The sequence below is a fragment of the Lepisma saccharinum genome, chromosome 22 (genome assembly GCF_977018435.1).
Source record: "Lepisma saccharinum chromosome 22, izLepSacc3.1, whole genome shotgun sequence".
Lineage (NCBI taxonomy): Eukaryota > Metazoa > Arthropoda > Insecta > Zygentoma > Lepismatidae > Lepisma > Lepisma saccharinum.
This window is the reverse complement of record NC_139250.1, coordinates 14,244,752-14,260,183: the sequence shown is the minus strand read 5'-3', so window position 1 is coordinate 14,260,183 and position 15,432 is coordinate 14,244,752. Positions and strand designations below refer to the sequence as shown.

The 15,432-nt window shown below is 40.0% G+C and overlaps 1 protein-coding gene across 3 annotated transcripts in view; it reads left to right on the top strand.

The window, feature by feature from the left end:
* Setx (probable helicase senataxin) overlaps positions 1–15,432 on the top strand; it is a 143,167-nt gene that overhangs the window by 37,279 nt on the left and 90,456 nt on the right. For all 3 annotated transcript variants that reach the window (XM_083144152.1, XM_083144150.1, XM_083144151.1), the window contains exons 6-8: positions 930–1,102; positions 7,962–8,056; positions 9,874–10,083. In XM_083144152.1, coding sequence (XP_083000278.1) covers positions 930–1,102; positions 7,962–8,056; positions 9,874–10,083 — 478 coding nt within the window. The remainder of the gene's footprint in view (positions 1–929; positions 1,103–7,961; positions 8,057–9,873; positions 10,084–15,432) is intronic.

Genomic DNA, 15,432 nt, shown 5'->3' with positions numbered 1-15,432 from the left:
GCATGAGACTTGGTAGAATCAATTGTTATACCACTGAAGACATGTTCAGTCGAGTAGTCAATCGCCATCTGCATGCTGATGGCCGCCATCTTGAAAAGAGTCCGCCATATTGGATACGTTTGATTTGATATATCTCAGGAACGGTGGCACCTGTCAACTTCAAGATTTTCCAGAAATGCTCCAAATAGTGTAAACTTTCATAATATATCAATAAATCTATCTTTGAAATATAAAAATAGTGGTCTTGTAGAAAAACTCACTTATGTGAATAACTCAGTTAAAAGTCATGATAATTCTTGAACCATACAATAGTATTGGTATGGACATTGGTAAGCTCTGTCAAACAAAACAAGTCTTGTTCTGTACCTATTTAACAGTTTTATGAATCATATCTTGTGTAATCTGACAGTGAAATTGCGAGTGTGGAACTTCGATAGCTGCATGAGGCAGTCATGTTGCTTCGTAACTTCCAGTTAGGCTGGTAACTGCAAGAAGAAGTACGAGTAAAGATAAGAGTTCCAGTTACGAGCTAACTGAACATTGAAAAAATCTAAATTTTCACTAACTGGATCACTAACTTCCAGTTATGTGCTAACATGAACCTTAACTGTACATTGAAAAATCGGCCCTTAAAACACCAAATCAACCAACCAACCAAATTGTTCCCCACTTTAAACTGTAGGTAAAGTCCCAATTAGCCTACCTGTGCATAACGTGGACCTGAAACAAAAACTCGGAACAAACATACATTTCATAACTTATGTATGTTATTCACAATTGGGAGAAGAGAGAAGCGGTAGTAGAAATTAGTACTCACTTTATCTGCAAAACTGTTTTCTTCTTCTTTGTTCTATTAATTTCAGTGGCCATTAAAAAAATAGAAAAAAAGTTGAATGGAAGTCATCAATTGGTTATTTTCTGTATTTCAGGAGCAGAAGGGTAAGAGCGATCCACCCCCAGTCTATGGGAAATATAGCCTCCATCCAATGCTGACAAATTTCCTTAACTATAAGGACTACTTCAACATTGTTTACCCTCTCATGTTGGTGGAATTGTGGACTCGGATCACTAAGGAGTGGGATGAGCGTCTAGCTGACCTGCGGTAAGCCAGGAACTTCTAACATTTAGCAAATTTTGACTATTTTAAGTTTCTAGTCCATCTGCCGATTGTGGAATGAATCCTGATGCCATATTGAGGTATGGTCAAGTTCCCTGTGCACATTCTCTGAATACAAGACGACACCGAATCCAAGACGACCCCCTATTTTTCAACAAGGGATTACAGAAAAACTGTTTTCAAAACTTACAAATGGTTACCTTATTACAAGTAACTGAAGGGGACAATAAAAGTACCGATACACAAAAAATAAAATTAGATACAGACATCCCTTAGTCAGATACAGATCCCACTTAGTCCTCCTCACTTGAATGGTCCACAGAATCTGCAGTGTCACTGACACTGTCATTGTGATCTTGCTTTTCTTCCCATGGCACTCTTCACTCCACATCATATGCCGCAAAAGCAAGACGACCCCATACTTCTGGGCATGAAATTGCGGCAAAAAACCTCATCTTGGTATATCAGGGTGTGGAGGTAGGGCCGCACACATTCTCTATCTTGTCAATTTTCGGAGGTGATGTGATCAGCACTGTGCCCTATGGTTGCCTCCAGGTGCCCATTTATTTGGGGCTGCGTGAAACCCAGAGCCACTTTATGCAGGGACTGGATGTTTCCCTGCATTTTAAGTGTTTATACTTTTGACTCCCAAGAAGCATAAAACCGAGGTTTGACTATAATTTAATAGATAATGCATTATCTTGCAAGGTGGCTACCCACCAGGAATTCCTTGAATTCTGGGAATGATGCGTAAATTATTGGCTCCGGGAAATATGCGTGGATTCTGCCTATTCAATTTGTACATATTGAATGAGGCAAATTTTTCACGTTTTAGCTTTTACTTTTATCGAGGAAGGAAAATAAAAGAAAGCTGCATCGAAAATAAACAGAATACTCTCAATCCGTTTTCTTTGTTAATGACCTCTGCAGAACAATGTGCGACTGTCTTCTACATTCACAAATAACAATATTTCCTTTATTTCTACCTAGGTATTGTACACAATCTTATAAAATTAACAGGGACCCATTGAGATTAAGAACGCTGTATCAATGTCAATGTACTTTCAAGATTTGCGGTGTACTTGGATGGGTGACCGTTTCACACGAGAACACTCAGTCTTCATCATGGAATTCGTCCGATCTTCAAGAACTTCCAGATTCAACATTCACCCCACCTAAACACCCTAATATAAATAACCCTCTACCTAAATATACCTTATCAACTCAGCCAAAAACAGCTAGCCTCTTACCCAAAACAAATCGTACCTATTCCAATTTCCCTCGGGGACACCACCACCACCGTTACGTTAATTTTTCGCAGCACACCTGCTGTTACCTTTATACTAGGGATGGGCCAATATGAAATTTTGGCTGATAACGATAAAATACCGATATAAAATTTACCGACACCGATATTCTACCGATCCGATATAAAATTAGAAATGGTCCTTGAAGAACCTGAAAGTTTCATTGACCTCTTTAATAAATGTGTTTCCAGGCGACTGCAGTGCAAAATAAATTGTGTATTTAGACATTTAATTTTTTAGAAAGCAAGGCATGGAGATTATCCATAAAAATTACAACAAAATGCCAGAATTTTGCACTAAATTATCAGATATTTATCGATATATCAGATTGGTAAAAATAATCGGTAACGATAAACCGATACACCGATATGCCTATATCGGCCAATACTGATAGAGTACCGATTAATCGATCCCATCCCTACTTTATACCTTCAATTTCTCTAAGTAATACCTTACCTAGACCATACGACAAGTAAATCCTACAGTTGCAAGTGACATCATCAGACTCACGACAAACCAGCCATGCCAAAAGACTAATACGACTGACGCATATACGGAGGCAAATGTCTCAAAGACTGTAACTTCACAACATAGCAACTGCCACAACCCAGGATGCGAGGATCCATTTCTATATTCCCTGATGATGAGAGCAAAGATGCGCTCGAAACGTTAGAAGTCAACATAGACTTAACCGTCTGGTAACCGGAGAACACTTGTTCAAATTCGTACTTTTAAGTTGCTGATTTCAATTCGTTTTTGTTATGCGAGAAGATTGATATAAACGTTTTGTGCCAAAAGGCATGAATTTGTATCGAATGATTTAAGGTGAAATAATATTTAAGAAGTTAAATTGTGCTCTTTTTAATTCTTGCAAAGCAAAGGAATGTAACATTATGAAAACCCAGTTGAGCACTATTTTAAATTGCATAATAGTCTGCTCATCCTTCGCGTACTGTATGAACTAATATATTCACTGTAAAGTAAAGTTGCAAATCTACCTGACATACGAAAGATTATTGTAAGATACGATATCTTGAAGTTGATTTCTTGAAATTGATTAGGTAAATTTGAAGTTCTTATACAATTAACAATCTTTCGTAGATTACTGTATCCTGTAACATTTGTGACTTGTGTTTGTAGATGCATTTCTAGTCTGAGTATGAGAAATGGCAAATGTATACTTCACATCTTAAATTAAATATTTGAAATATCTGTTGAATTGAATTGAATTAGAATATTTGAATACATTGGAATCGAACAGACCCTTTATGTTGTTAATATATTTGTGTGTCTGTGTGGGTGGTGAGATTGAAATAGAGAAAATATCTGCTTGTACACTTGAATTTTTGGAAAGTTTGCCTTGAAAACCGGGAATAATTATACATGAGTTTTATCATGGTCCTAGAATGAGCTCCCTGTCTTGGTGCTTCAATCGATTAACATTCGTCGTCTTGAAGGACACATTAAACCAACACTTGCTCAAGATATATATATATACATCTGGACTTAATATATTTTTAGATTGTTTGGTATTACAGTAAAACTTCGTTATTCTGGACTAATGGGGGGATAAGTTGACCGGTTTAACGAAAGTCCGGATTAACAGAAATACCCTAAAAGAACAGTAGAAAGTGCATTAAAACTTCGTTTATAGCAACAAAACATGTTTATTATGTTGTATTTAAAGGGCATAGGCCTAAATACACTATACAGTACAGTACAAAGTCTGCAGAAAACAGAATTTCATCTGTGGTAGACTGCCTTTTCTTTGGGAAGTTCGCTTGTTGACTTCTAGCCACATTTAAAATCTTGCATTCTTTTTTTTTTTTTTTGCCTTTGCCTTTTGCCTATCCGGATTAAGCGAAGTCCAGCTTATCAGGGTCCGGATTAACAAGGTTTTACTGTATATACAAACCGGCCTCCGCAGCGGAGTGGTTAGCACAGTGCACTATAATGCCAGGGATCCTGGGTTCAAATCCCAGCTTGGGCATTGGTGTGGTTGAGTGTCCCACATCAATTTCATCATTTCACAACTCATCCTCATCACAATTAGCTACAAGTGGCAGAAAAGCGAAGTAAAATAACTGAAATAAGTCAACCAATATTTTGTACAAGAACACTACAAGGTTTGTTACAATATTCTATTAAAAGTACATAATGAATATAATACCATGGAGACTTGTGAAGAATTGCTCAGGAAAATGCACTATTAGTAGAGTAAAACCTAAAAGTTTGTTATATTTGTGGAAAATTCTTATTTTGTTCCTGTTTCTTGTACCCGTACATTGTTTGTGGTGCTCTTACCACTATTTCAATTACTTTCTTTTTCTAGGCAGTCTAAAATTGTGACATTTCCAAGATACAATGTGAATGTGTGTATCTTGCACCACCAGATATAGTGGAAGCACAGGGAAAAAGACTTGCGCAGAATCGCACCTTGTTTGTGGGTGTTCGGGAAGGTAGGAGGGAGGAGCCTTCAGCACAGTCTGAGTCAGTGTTGCCAGGCCTGTTGATTTCTTGGGAGATTTCCTTAATAAACTGTTGCTATGGAACCACCAAAGGCCTGCTCAAAAACGTGTTTCCTGCTCACCTTCATACTTGGGCATGCAGAGGACAGGTAGAGGGAAGCATGTGGAACTGCGCTCAACCATGGAAAGTGCTGTTTGAACTGAGAAATTATGCCAAACGCTACTCAATTGTTCTAGGACATAATAGTAATAAATATTGTTATTACATTACTATATTTAGATCATATTTTATCCCAACCCAAAATCTGCTTTTATTCTGGTTATTTTACATCGCTTTTGTGCCTCTACGGGTAAGTACGATGGCCGCCACTTGCCCTGCTTTCTGGAAAATGAATGTTAACTTAAAAGTATTTATTATTTCAGACATATAAGTTGATTTCAGTCACAGTAATTTAAGGTGCCATCAAATGAAAAGGTCCCTTTCCATGTACAGAGTTTATTACTGACATTGACTACACATATTCGCCATATGAGGTAATGCACTTATCCCACTTGGGTACCAACTGATGAATGCCTTGGTAGAAGAAGTCTGTGGGTTGTGAGGCAAACCATTCTGTCACTGCCACCTGCAGATCTGCATCTGGTGCATAGCGGTGTACTCAGATGTTTCTTCATTGGGCTGAAAATGTGGAAATCACATGGACTGTCAGGACTGTAAGGAGGGTGGTTGAGCACTTCCCAACCGAAGGAATTCAACAGGTCCTGTGTTTGAATGGCAACATGGGGACAAGTATTATCGTGCAGTAAAATGATGCCTGTGCTGTGCTGAGCTGAGAAATGTCGGGCCAGAACATCAGCCAGCAAGATCATGGTGACCGTATTCTTCGATGACCGTGGTCCCCTGCAAGTGGAGTTCCTTCCAAAAGGACACTACACACCTAATGCCAACACGTACTGTGAAACACTGCGTTGTCTGCAGGCAGCAATAAAGCATAAGCAACCCGTCAAACTCAGCACAGGCATCATTTTACTCCACGATAATGCTCATCCCCATGTCGCCATTCAAACTCAGGACCTGTTGAATTCCTTCAGTTGAGAAGTGCCCAACCACCCTGCTTACAGTCCTGACTTGAGTCCATGTGATTTCCACATTTTCAGCCCAATGAAGAAAGACCTCAGAGTATGCCGCTATGCATCGGATGCAGATCTGCAGGTGGCAGTGACAGAATGGTTGCCTCACAACCCAAGGACTTCTTCTACCAAGGCATTCATCAGTTGGTACCCAAGTGGGATAAGTGCCTTACCTCATATGGCGAATATGTGTAGTCAATGTCAGTAATAAACTCTGTACATGGAAATGGACCTTTTCATTTGATGGCATCTTATACATCAATTATTATCATGGAGATGTAGGAATATAATAATTTGAAACTGAAGTGATGTTTTTTGAGGGACACTATTTTTGGGTAATATGCCTCATTTACCCCTTGGAAAGACACCTTGCTTGCCCCTTCCTGGGAAAATCTAGGGACGTCCAAGATTACAGGGCAATTGCCCCTCTTGCCCTCCAGTGTGCATGTCCATGCCTCTCTCCTCAAGAACGTTATTCATCCGCTACTACAGAGGTTGTTTCCGATCTATGGTGACTATTTCAAACTGCACCTACCGTAAGAGAAACCATGTCTCTACCATCGAGAGTGCTCTATTTGGTGGCCCTGCATCTTGGCAATTGCCTGACAGCGAAGTTTCCACTGTAGGAGACTGGCACGAAGTGTAGTCATGTTCAGCCTCAACCACTCCTCCTGACAAGCTTTCCATAGCCCTTCAATGGTGTGGGGTCTCCTGTGAGACAAGGTTTGTTTCAGTAGGCCAAAAGTTCAAATGTCCATTGGTGAGGCATCAGGTGACTTCACTGGAATGTCTGTGAAAGGAATGGCACGAATTCCAGTTTTGTCTACCATTTGTTGGAGGAAGGAACTGGTTGAACAAGATGTGTGACTTAACACCTTGTCTTGAGCTTATGAACATGCCCCTTGCGTCGCTTTTCCAAACCCAAATTGCAGTGAATGATGGTGTGCACTGTCTTCAGTGATGTTTGTAGCTGGTTCGCGATATTTTTGTGTGTGGCTGGATTCTCCCTGGTGACCAGCATCCTGACATCCCGAATTGTAGCTGGTGTGCGGATAGTGGCAGGCTGGGGGTTGGCCTGTTTCTGCCCCACAGGAATCATCCCACGCCTTGCCTTTCCTTCCCCTTTCAACATCTGTGATATGCCATTTTTGGACACAGTGAATCCACACTCCTTGCACAGTTTTATAATGCCACTATCACTGTAGTTTACGTCGGAAAGTGCAGATATGTAACCCTCCCAATATGCACTGATTTTCGGTGGTATTCTTCCCGATATGCAATGGCCACACCTGTCACACACAGTCAACGGTCCAACGTGCCCACATGACTGGCAGCTTTGTTCTCTTCCCGCTTGGTGGTGCTGCACAAGTCTTGCAATTTCGTCACAATAGATCGGAAACAACCTCTGTATTAGAACATTTTTTTAGCAGATCTTCTGGTTTACCCTGGAAACAATCTCCCAATTTTTTCAAAGTCTGGCCTGGCAACACTGCACCGAAACCCCGAGAATGTCAGGGAAGATGTGCGAATGCGGTTCTTTTTCCATGTGGTCGATCTATATCAACTGGACTTTACATGTATCAATTCATAACAGTGTGTTTAACAGTCTTGAAAACCTGGAAATCCTGGAACAATCAATATAATTTTTTTCTCGAAAAGTCAGGGAAATTTACTGTGTTTCTGGAAAAATCAAAGATTTATGTAGTTGAGCACTATGAAGAAAGAAGAAAAGCAAGAAGTTTTAAATTTATTGTGGACAAACCATGTTTCCCCATATTACTAAATCATTAGCGAACAACAGGGCCGTGATCTCTTCCTCTCCTATCTTTTTCCCCACCTCTTCATTAATTGCATCCATTAATTGTAATAAAGTATTTAATTATTACTCAATTACCACATTTCATTTTGCTGTTCCATAATGTTATTTTATTCTTGCAGGAAAGCCTTGAAGGTGCTCATTGCTGTGGATAATGTCACTTTTCAAAGAAGTACTGGAGCACAAGAGAAACAGTTAATGACCATTGAATGCCATGGTAAGTTTTTTGTTGTTGTTAGTGGTCTGTTTGTGCAGCAAACTGTTATTGGGAAGTAACCAAAGTTTACTAACTTGCAAGCACATTAGTTTTCCAACTGTCTGTATTCTGATTAGTCCAACATTTTCCATCCTTTCTGATTTCCTTCAAGTACAACTTACTACAGGCCATTCGGTTTAGCTTGAGCTGTGGCCTTCGGCTGCACAGAAGCTTGCCGTCAGCACGACGATGCAAGCGTTCCACTGAGAGCAGAGTTGCTAACTGCCTTGACAATTACCTATATCCATAATCTTACTTCAGAGCTTATTGGTAGGGGTGTTCGGTACTTACTGCATTTATATATATATATATATAAATCAAAAAAGGTAAAAGGAAACACTCACCGGACAGTAGAAAAAGTCAAAATTTTCGCTAGCTTCGTAGTATCATCGGTGTGAGGAGAAAGAGACGGAACCAGAAGTTGGGGCCCTGCAGAGTTGCCAGGTCCCCATCGAAGAAGCAGCAGTGCGTAGAATGAAAAAAACACTGTTTCGTCACCAGGCTCGTCGGAAACTGTGAGTGGGCAGGATGGGTCGGGAGGGACGGAGGGATGAGGTATGTTGGGAGGGTGGAATGAGGTGGGTTAAGGTAGGGACATTACTGGTTGGCCTTGTTCAGGCCAGGTGGAGTGGTTGCACTCATGGCCGATATACGAAGTTAGCGAAAATTTTGAATTTTTCTACTGTCCAGTGAGTGTTTCCTTTTACCTTCTTTGATTTTTACTTAGCCCTTTTGCCCCTCCTTGCTTTTATCCAATATATATATATATTTAAAAGGCGATAGTTTGAGAAGGTGATAGATAGTTGATAGTTCAAGGAAAGGAATGACATGTGTTCTTTTTGTCGGTGAAACCCCCATTGATTAAGCCCCGCGGCGAAAGAGGCATCCTCCCCTCCTGCTATACCTCTCTGGGAGGGGGCAGATCGGGTTACCACGAGTAAGGTGATTGTTGACTTGTGTTGCTTTGGGTGTTTTATTCAACGGAAGCTGAGGTGAATATTGGAGAAAGCAAAGTGATTCATAGTGAAGAGTTCAGAAATTACCTTAACGTGGATAAGTTTATGAAGAAAGAAGCTGACAGTGGTCTTGCGTTGAACGTGAAACAAGTGCAAAAGCGTGTTTCTGCATATACTGATATGTCATTAAGTACTTTGAAACGAAAATGATCGCTACAAGGTAGTAACGCCTAACAAACCACGCAGAAGAAGGAAATTAAAAGTGATATGGATGAATTTGACAAGTGTGTCTTGTTATTCGTAGAACAATTGATGAATTTCACAATCGTGAAGGACAGCATGCTACTTTAGATGCATAAGTAATTTTTTTAATGAGACAACAGTTTCATGTCTAGTAGAATTGTAACTTCCGCATATTGCAACACTGCTCCTATGAGTCACGTGACATCTTCTGCAGACAACAAACATTTCCCACTTTGAGCATGCCAGAGCTCAGGCTAAACCGAATGTGTTGTACTATTGTCATTCCATCTTCGTCTTGGTCCTCATACAGGCCACTTACCACCACGCTTTCCAACAAAGATTCTGTAAACATTTCTGTCGTCTCCCACATGACCTGTCTGCTGAATTGATTTCATTCTTTTAATAATCAGGGCTGGCCTCCATGGCAGAGAATGTTAGCACAGCACACTATGACACCAGGGGTCCTGGGCTGGGCAGGGGTGTTCTTTGCGAGTGCCCCTTCATCAATAACAAACTTGTACTCAAAATGTAATTTTTCTACCGATTTTTTATATTTTTTATTCATCACCTTTTTTTCAGCTCTTCTTCCAGAATCAGATGCTGAGAGAAACAACCATCCGCAAGCAGGTGAAATGGTTTTACTGGAACTGCATGTCGAGAATACTGGTTCTGTGCATGATATCCAGATGTCCCAAAGTACTAGCAGGTTTTATATACCAATATTTGGTTACGTGGAGTATGCCAAAAAGTACCCTATGCACGAAAAAGAAGTCATTCATCAGGAATTGTGTAAGTAATCTGTACATGTATTTTTCTTTTGATATACGAGGTGGGCAGAAAAACCTGATGATTTTTTTAAAAAGATGTAACACAGTAAATAAAGAGAGTTCGTCTTTATTCATGTGCTAGCCTTACAGCCATGTTGACAAGTGACTTTTCCCTATGGGGTTATTTAAAATCCGATGTGTATGCCGAAAACAATGTTCCCTACCTGTATTCAATGCAAGATAGCCTCCATGCCAAGAAACATGCTGCGAAATGTGATTAGAAGTTTCAGTGACCGACTCAAGCAGTGTGTGGACCAAAGTGGGTGCAATTTGCACGATGTTATTTTCTGCACTTAACATTGGTGTAAATCATATATTTTTTTTTTTTTTCAATAATAATGGCATACATATGGTTGCAAAGCTAGCACATGAATAAAGGCAGGGTGGCTGCTCACTGGGAATTCTGCTTGAATTTTTCTTTGTAGATGTGAAAAATTGCAACTTTTATTAATCCAATTCCAATTGAGTTCATACTTATCTTGAGGCAAGTATTTCACAATTTAGCTTTTCTTTTTATCAAGGATGGAGAAGACAGTTGTGTGGAAAATGAAAACAGGACACTCTATCTATCTGTTTACTTGTTAGGTCTCTTGCAGAAAAATCTTACGGATATATGAAAGTTTATTGCAAGATAAAGTATATTGAATTTCATTAGATAAATTTGAGTTTGAAATTCTTACATAAATAATAATTTGTCATAGATTAGTATATCCCATAACATTTGTGACTTGCGTTCATAGATATATATTTCGAGTCTGAGTACGTGAAATGTCAAACGTAAACTCTGCACCTTATATTAAATATTTAAAATTCATATACCATTTAACTGAATCAGAATTTTTGGATACATTGCAATCTCAAAGACTGTTTATATTGTTAATATACTGTATTTGTGTCGAGGAGCAAGGGGAATGGGGGAGTAATGCACAAGGTTGAAATAGAGAAAGCATCTTCTTGTATCCTTTCAAAAGTTCACCTTGAAAACCGGGAATTATACTTGAATTTTTTCATGGTCCTAGACTGGCCACCCTGAAAGACTTAACTCTTTTTATTTACTATGTTATGTTATTTTAAAAGTAATCAGGTTTTTCTGCCCCACCCTGTATATGCTGGCTTTTAAAACATGTTTTGCTGTTGAGATTTAAACTCGATTGCTCCATGGGTGCTGCATGGATTTTGTTTACAAATAGAAACAATTAACTGAACCAAGATGTCATCCACAGCAAATAGTAACAAAACATTTAACCTTTATCATGCTTGTTATAGATTTACCTGTGTGCTAAGTGGAAACATTGTGAATAATATTTATGGTATTTGCCTATCTCTTTTGATTTTACTCTGTATATCACCTTAATTCTTGGGTTCAGAAGTTCAATCTAGAACATGCTATTTATAGGATGTGCACAAAAGTCTCCTTGTTTTTCTATTAATGGTTTTATCTTTCTAAGATGTGGAAGTTCTAACTGAACCTGGAATTGAACATGGATCTTTGGTATAATGTGCCAATGCTCTACCACTGAGCTACCAAGCTAACCTCTGGCCTCCTCACAGTTTCCATAACTTAGATCTCTGTGTAAGTTAAAAATGACCATTACTGATATACTGAAACTTTCCATTGCTGTTATAAAATCTTGGACACTAACACTAACTAGATACGTGCATTTGTTTTTGACGAAAACACGAAATGTGAAATAGCACACTGTATTGTTCGTTTTTTATGTATTTTTAAGGGTCTGAGGTGAATTTTCCTACCATGTTTTGTCAGGAAATGATGTGAAATAAACTCTTAAATACGAAATTTAGAGTTTATTTACCAGCAACACTTTCTGAAGTCTGAATTAGCTTGTGAGTTATGCAAATCAGGGAAAATTGATTAATTTTGCTGTAAATATTTGAGAAGCATAAAGAGCTCCTTTACGCAGGAATAAACTTGATACTCTGATAACTACATAAATGTGCTATTAGAAAGGAAACATTTATTTTGTGCAATAAGTATAGTTTTTAAAATCATATTGTGGTTATATTAAACATGTTAACACTGAAGTGCTATTTTATATACCACTTTTGATCCCAAAATGCACTCTGTTTTTACTAGTGCCATCTCCCTCCAATTGAGAAAGCTATTTTAAACAAATTATCTACTCTGTGTCATCAGAAGTATCCGGACACCCACCAGAAAATGAAGTACAAGTTTGGGCTGTCCTTCATCGGGAACACTGGCAGTCAACATGATGTTGGCCCACCCTTAGTCTTGATGACAGCCTTCACTCTTGCAGGCACACTTTCAATCAGGTGGCAGAAGGTTTCCTGGGGAATGGCAGTCCATTCCTTGCAGAGCACCGATATGAGAAGAGGTATCGATGTGGGTCGGTGCGTTTTTCACAAAGTCTGAGTTCACAGACATCCCAGAGATGTTCTATGGGATTCAAATCAGGATTCTGCCCAGGCAGTTCTATTAGTGGGATGTTGTTGTCGGCAAACCTCCCACAAACCCTGCAGCATGGACAGATGCTCGGTCGTGTTGAAAGACACAATGGTCATCCCTGAACTAGTCTTCGACGGTAGGCATCATGAAAGCTGTTAAAATGTCAACGTAAGCTTGTGCTGTGACATTGCCACGTAAAGCAACAAGGGGGCCAAACCCCGACCAGAAGAAACATGACCACACTGTAACCCCACCACCCCAAATTTCACTTCACTATTCAGGCTTGTAGATGTTGTTCACAAGGCATTCACCACACCTGCACCCTACCATCGGATCACCACATTGTGTACCATGATTCATCACTCCACACAACGGTTTTCCACTGTTCTATGGTCCAGTTTTGATACTCCTTGCACCACACGATGTGGTGTTTAGCATTTGCCTGTGTGATGTTTGGCTTATGGGCAGCTGCTCAGCCATGGAAACCAAGTTGCCGCACTTTGCGCCGAACAGTCATGGTGCTTGGAGTAGATCCTGATCCAGTTCGAAATTCCTGTGTAATAGTGGCGATGGATGATTACGTTGTACGACCCTCTTCAACACTTGACGGTCTCTGGAGGTCAACATGGGAGGCCAGCCTGCATGCTTTTGGGTTGTACACATCCCTTCACGTTTCCACTTCACTATAACATCAGAAACAGTGCACCTAGGAATGTTAAGGAGGGTGGAAATCTCGTGCACAGACTTCTTACACAAGTGACACCCAATCACATGAACAGGTTGAAAGACCATGAGTTCCTCAGACTGTCCCATACTGCTGTCTCACGCTGTCTGCAAACTACTGAGATTGCTGAATATGGCAGTTCTGTGTCACCTTCTATGATAAACACACGTTTCGTGGTGTGTCCGGATACTTTTTATCACATAGAATACATGAAATAGCTTAATCCACACAGATTGCATGGAGATGGCACACGTGTTCAAGGGTTTATAACAGCAACAAGAAGTTGCAGTATACCAGAAGTGACATTTTTAACTTACACAGAGATCCAAGTTGTGGATATTGTGCGGAAGCCAGTGATTGAATCAGTGGTAAAGCATCGACAGAATGCCAAGACCAGGTTGAACCATTATTTTCACATAACTTTTCAGTAAGAAGTTTTGTATCCTCTGTGAGTTTAAAGCTATTTCATACACCTAGTTCAGTGTAAAATTCAAATGTAACCTTTTATTATTTCAGATTCAGTTCCTTTTTCCTCCCACTTACAACAAGAGCTCAAACAGATAATACAGAGCAACCCTCATTTTATGTTTCCAGATTTAACATTTTCTCGCATTATACATTCAATCTTGATTGTTCCAACATAGCAGAACGTTAGATTGTACATTTTCTCACATTTTAAGTTCTTCCAGCTTGGCTCCCTGTAAAATTGAGGTTTCTCTGTACCTTGAATGCATTTGACAAAGGTTTCTTATTGTACGAGGGTCATCCAGAAAATAAAGACCGTTTGGTTATACAAAATGAAAAACACAATATTTATTGGAAAAAAAACAATTCTGTTACATACCTGAAGCTTCCTTCACTTCTCTACATAATCACCTCCTACATTTAAACATTTGTCGTATCTGGGCACGAGCTTCAGAATTCCCATGTTATACTCTTCTGCCGCCAGTTCATTAAGCCAGGTGGTCACTGCATTCTCCAACTCTTCGTCACTTCCAAAACGTTTACCGCCCAGAAACTTTTTCAGCTCAGGGAAAAGGTGGAAATCACTAGGATCAAGGTCCAGACTATATGGTGGATGATCAAAAATTTCCCATCCGTATTGATCCAGCAATTCTTGAGTTGCAGAAGCAGTGTGAGGGTGGGCATTGTCGTGCAGAAGCACAATTCCTCCAGAAAGCATTCCTCGCTTCCTGTTTTGGATGGCTAGCCGTAGTTTTCTTAGAGTCTCACGATAACGATTTGCATTGATCGTAGTGCCTTCTAGCGGAAATGCGTGAGCGATCTTTTGTTTGAATGCAGTGACCACCTGGCTTACCAGGTGTAGAAGTATGAAACCGGAATTTGTTTGCAAGAAGCAAACGGTTGGTGTTTGCAACTGAGAAACAATATTTTATTCAAAGTAAGCTCCATTGCTAGTTACACATTTCTCCCACCTTTCCGGCAGGTTATGAATGCCACGCCAAAAAAAATGTTCTTCTTTTGAAGCGAACCAGTCCACGAGCCATGTTCGTACATCTTCGTACGAATTGAAGCGCTGTTCTGCAAGAGCGTGTCCCAGTGAGGCAAAGAGATGATAATCTGAAGGAGCCAAGTCGGGAGAATACGCCCCATGCCCTAGTATCTCCCACTTGAACGCCTCGATCGTTTCCCGGACCCGTTTTGCTGTGTGTGGTGAGGCGTTGTCATGGAGCTGGATGACCTTGTGTTGCCTTGATTCATATTCCGGCCGTTTGTCACGTAATGCTCGATGTAAATTGATCATTTGCTGTTGGTAGCGATCTGCGTTAACGGTTTCACCGGGTTTTAGCAGCTCATAATAGATGACGCCCCGCTGATCCCACCAAACACAGAGCAGTGTCTTTTTTCCAAAGATATTTGGTCTTGCAGTGGATGTCGATGGTTCGCCTGGATTCACCCACGATTTACGACGCTTAGGATTCTCCAAATATATCCATTTCTCATCGCCGGTCACTATGCGATGGAGAAACGACTTACTTTTGTATCTGGCGAGCAGCATTTGACAAGTGGTCTTGCGGGATCCTTGCTGTCTTTCATTCAGTTCATGCAGAATCCATTTGCCCGCTTTCTGCACCTTTCTCATAGCTTTCAACCGAAGAGAAACGGCTTTCTGCGTCACATTCAATTGTTCCGCGAGCTCC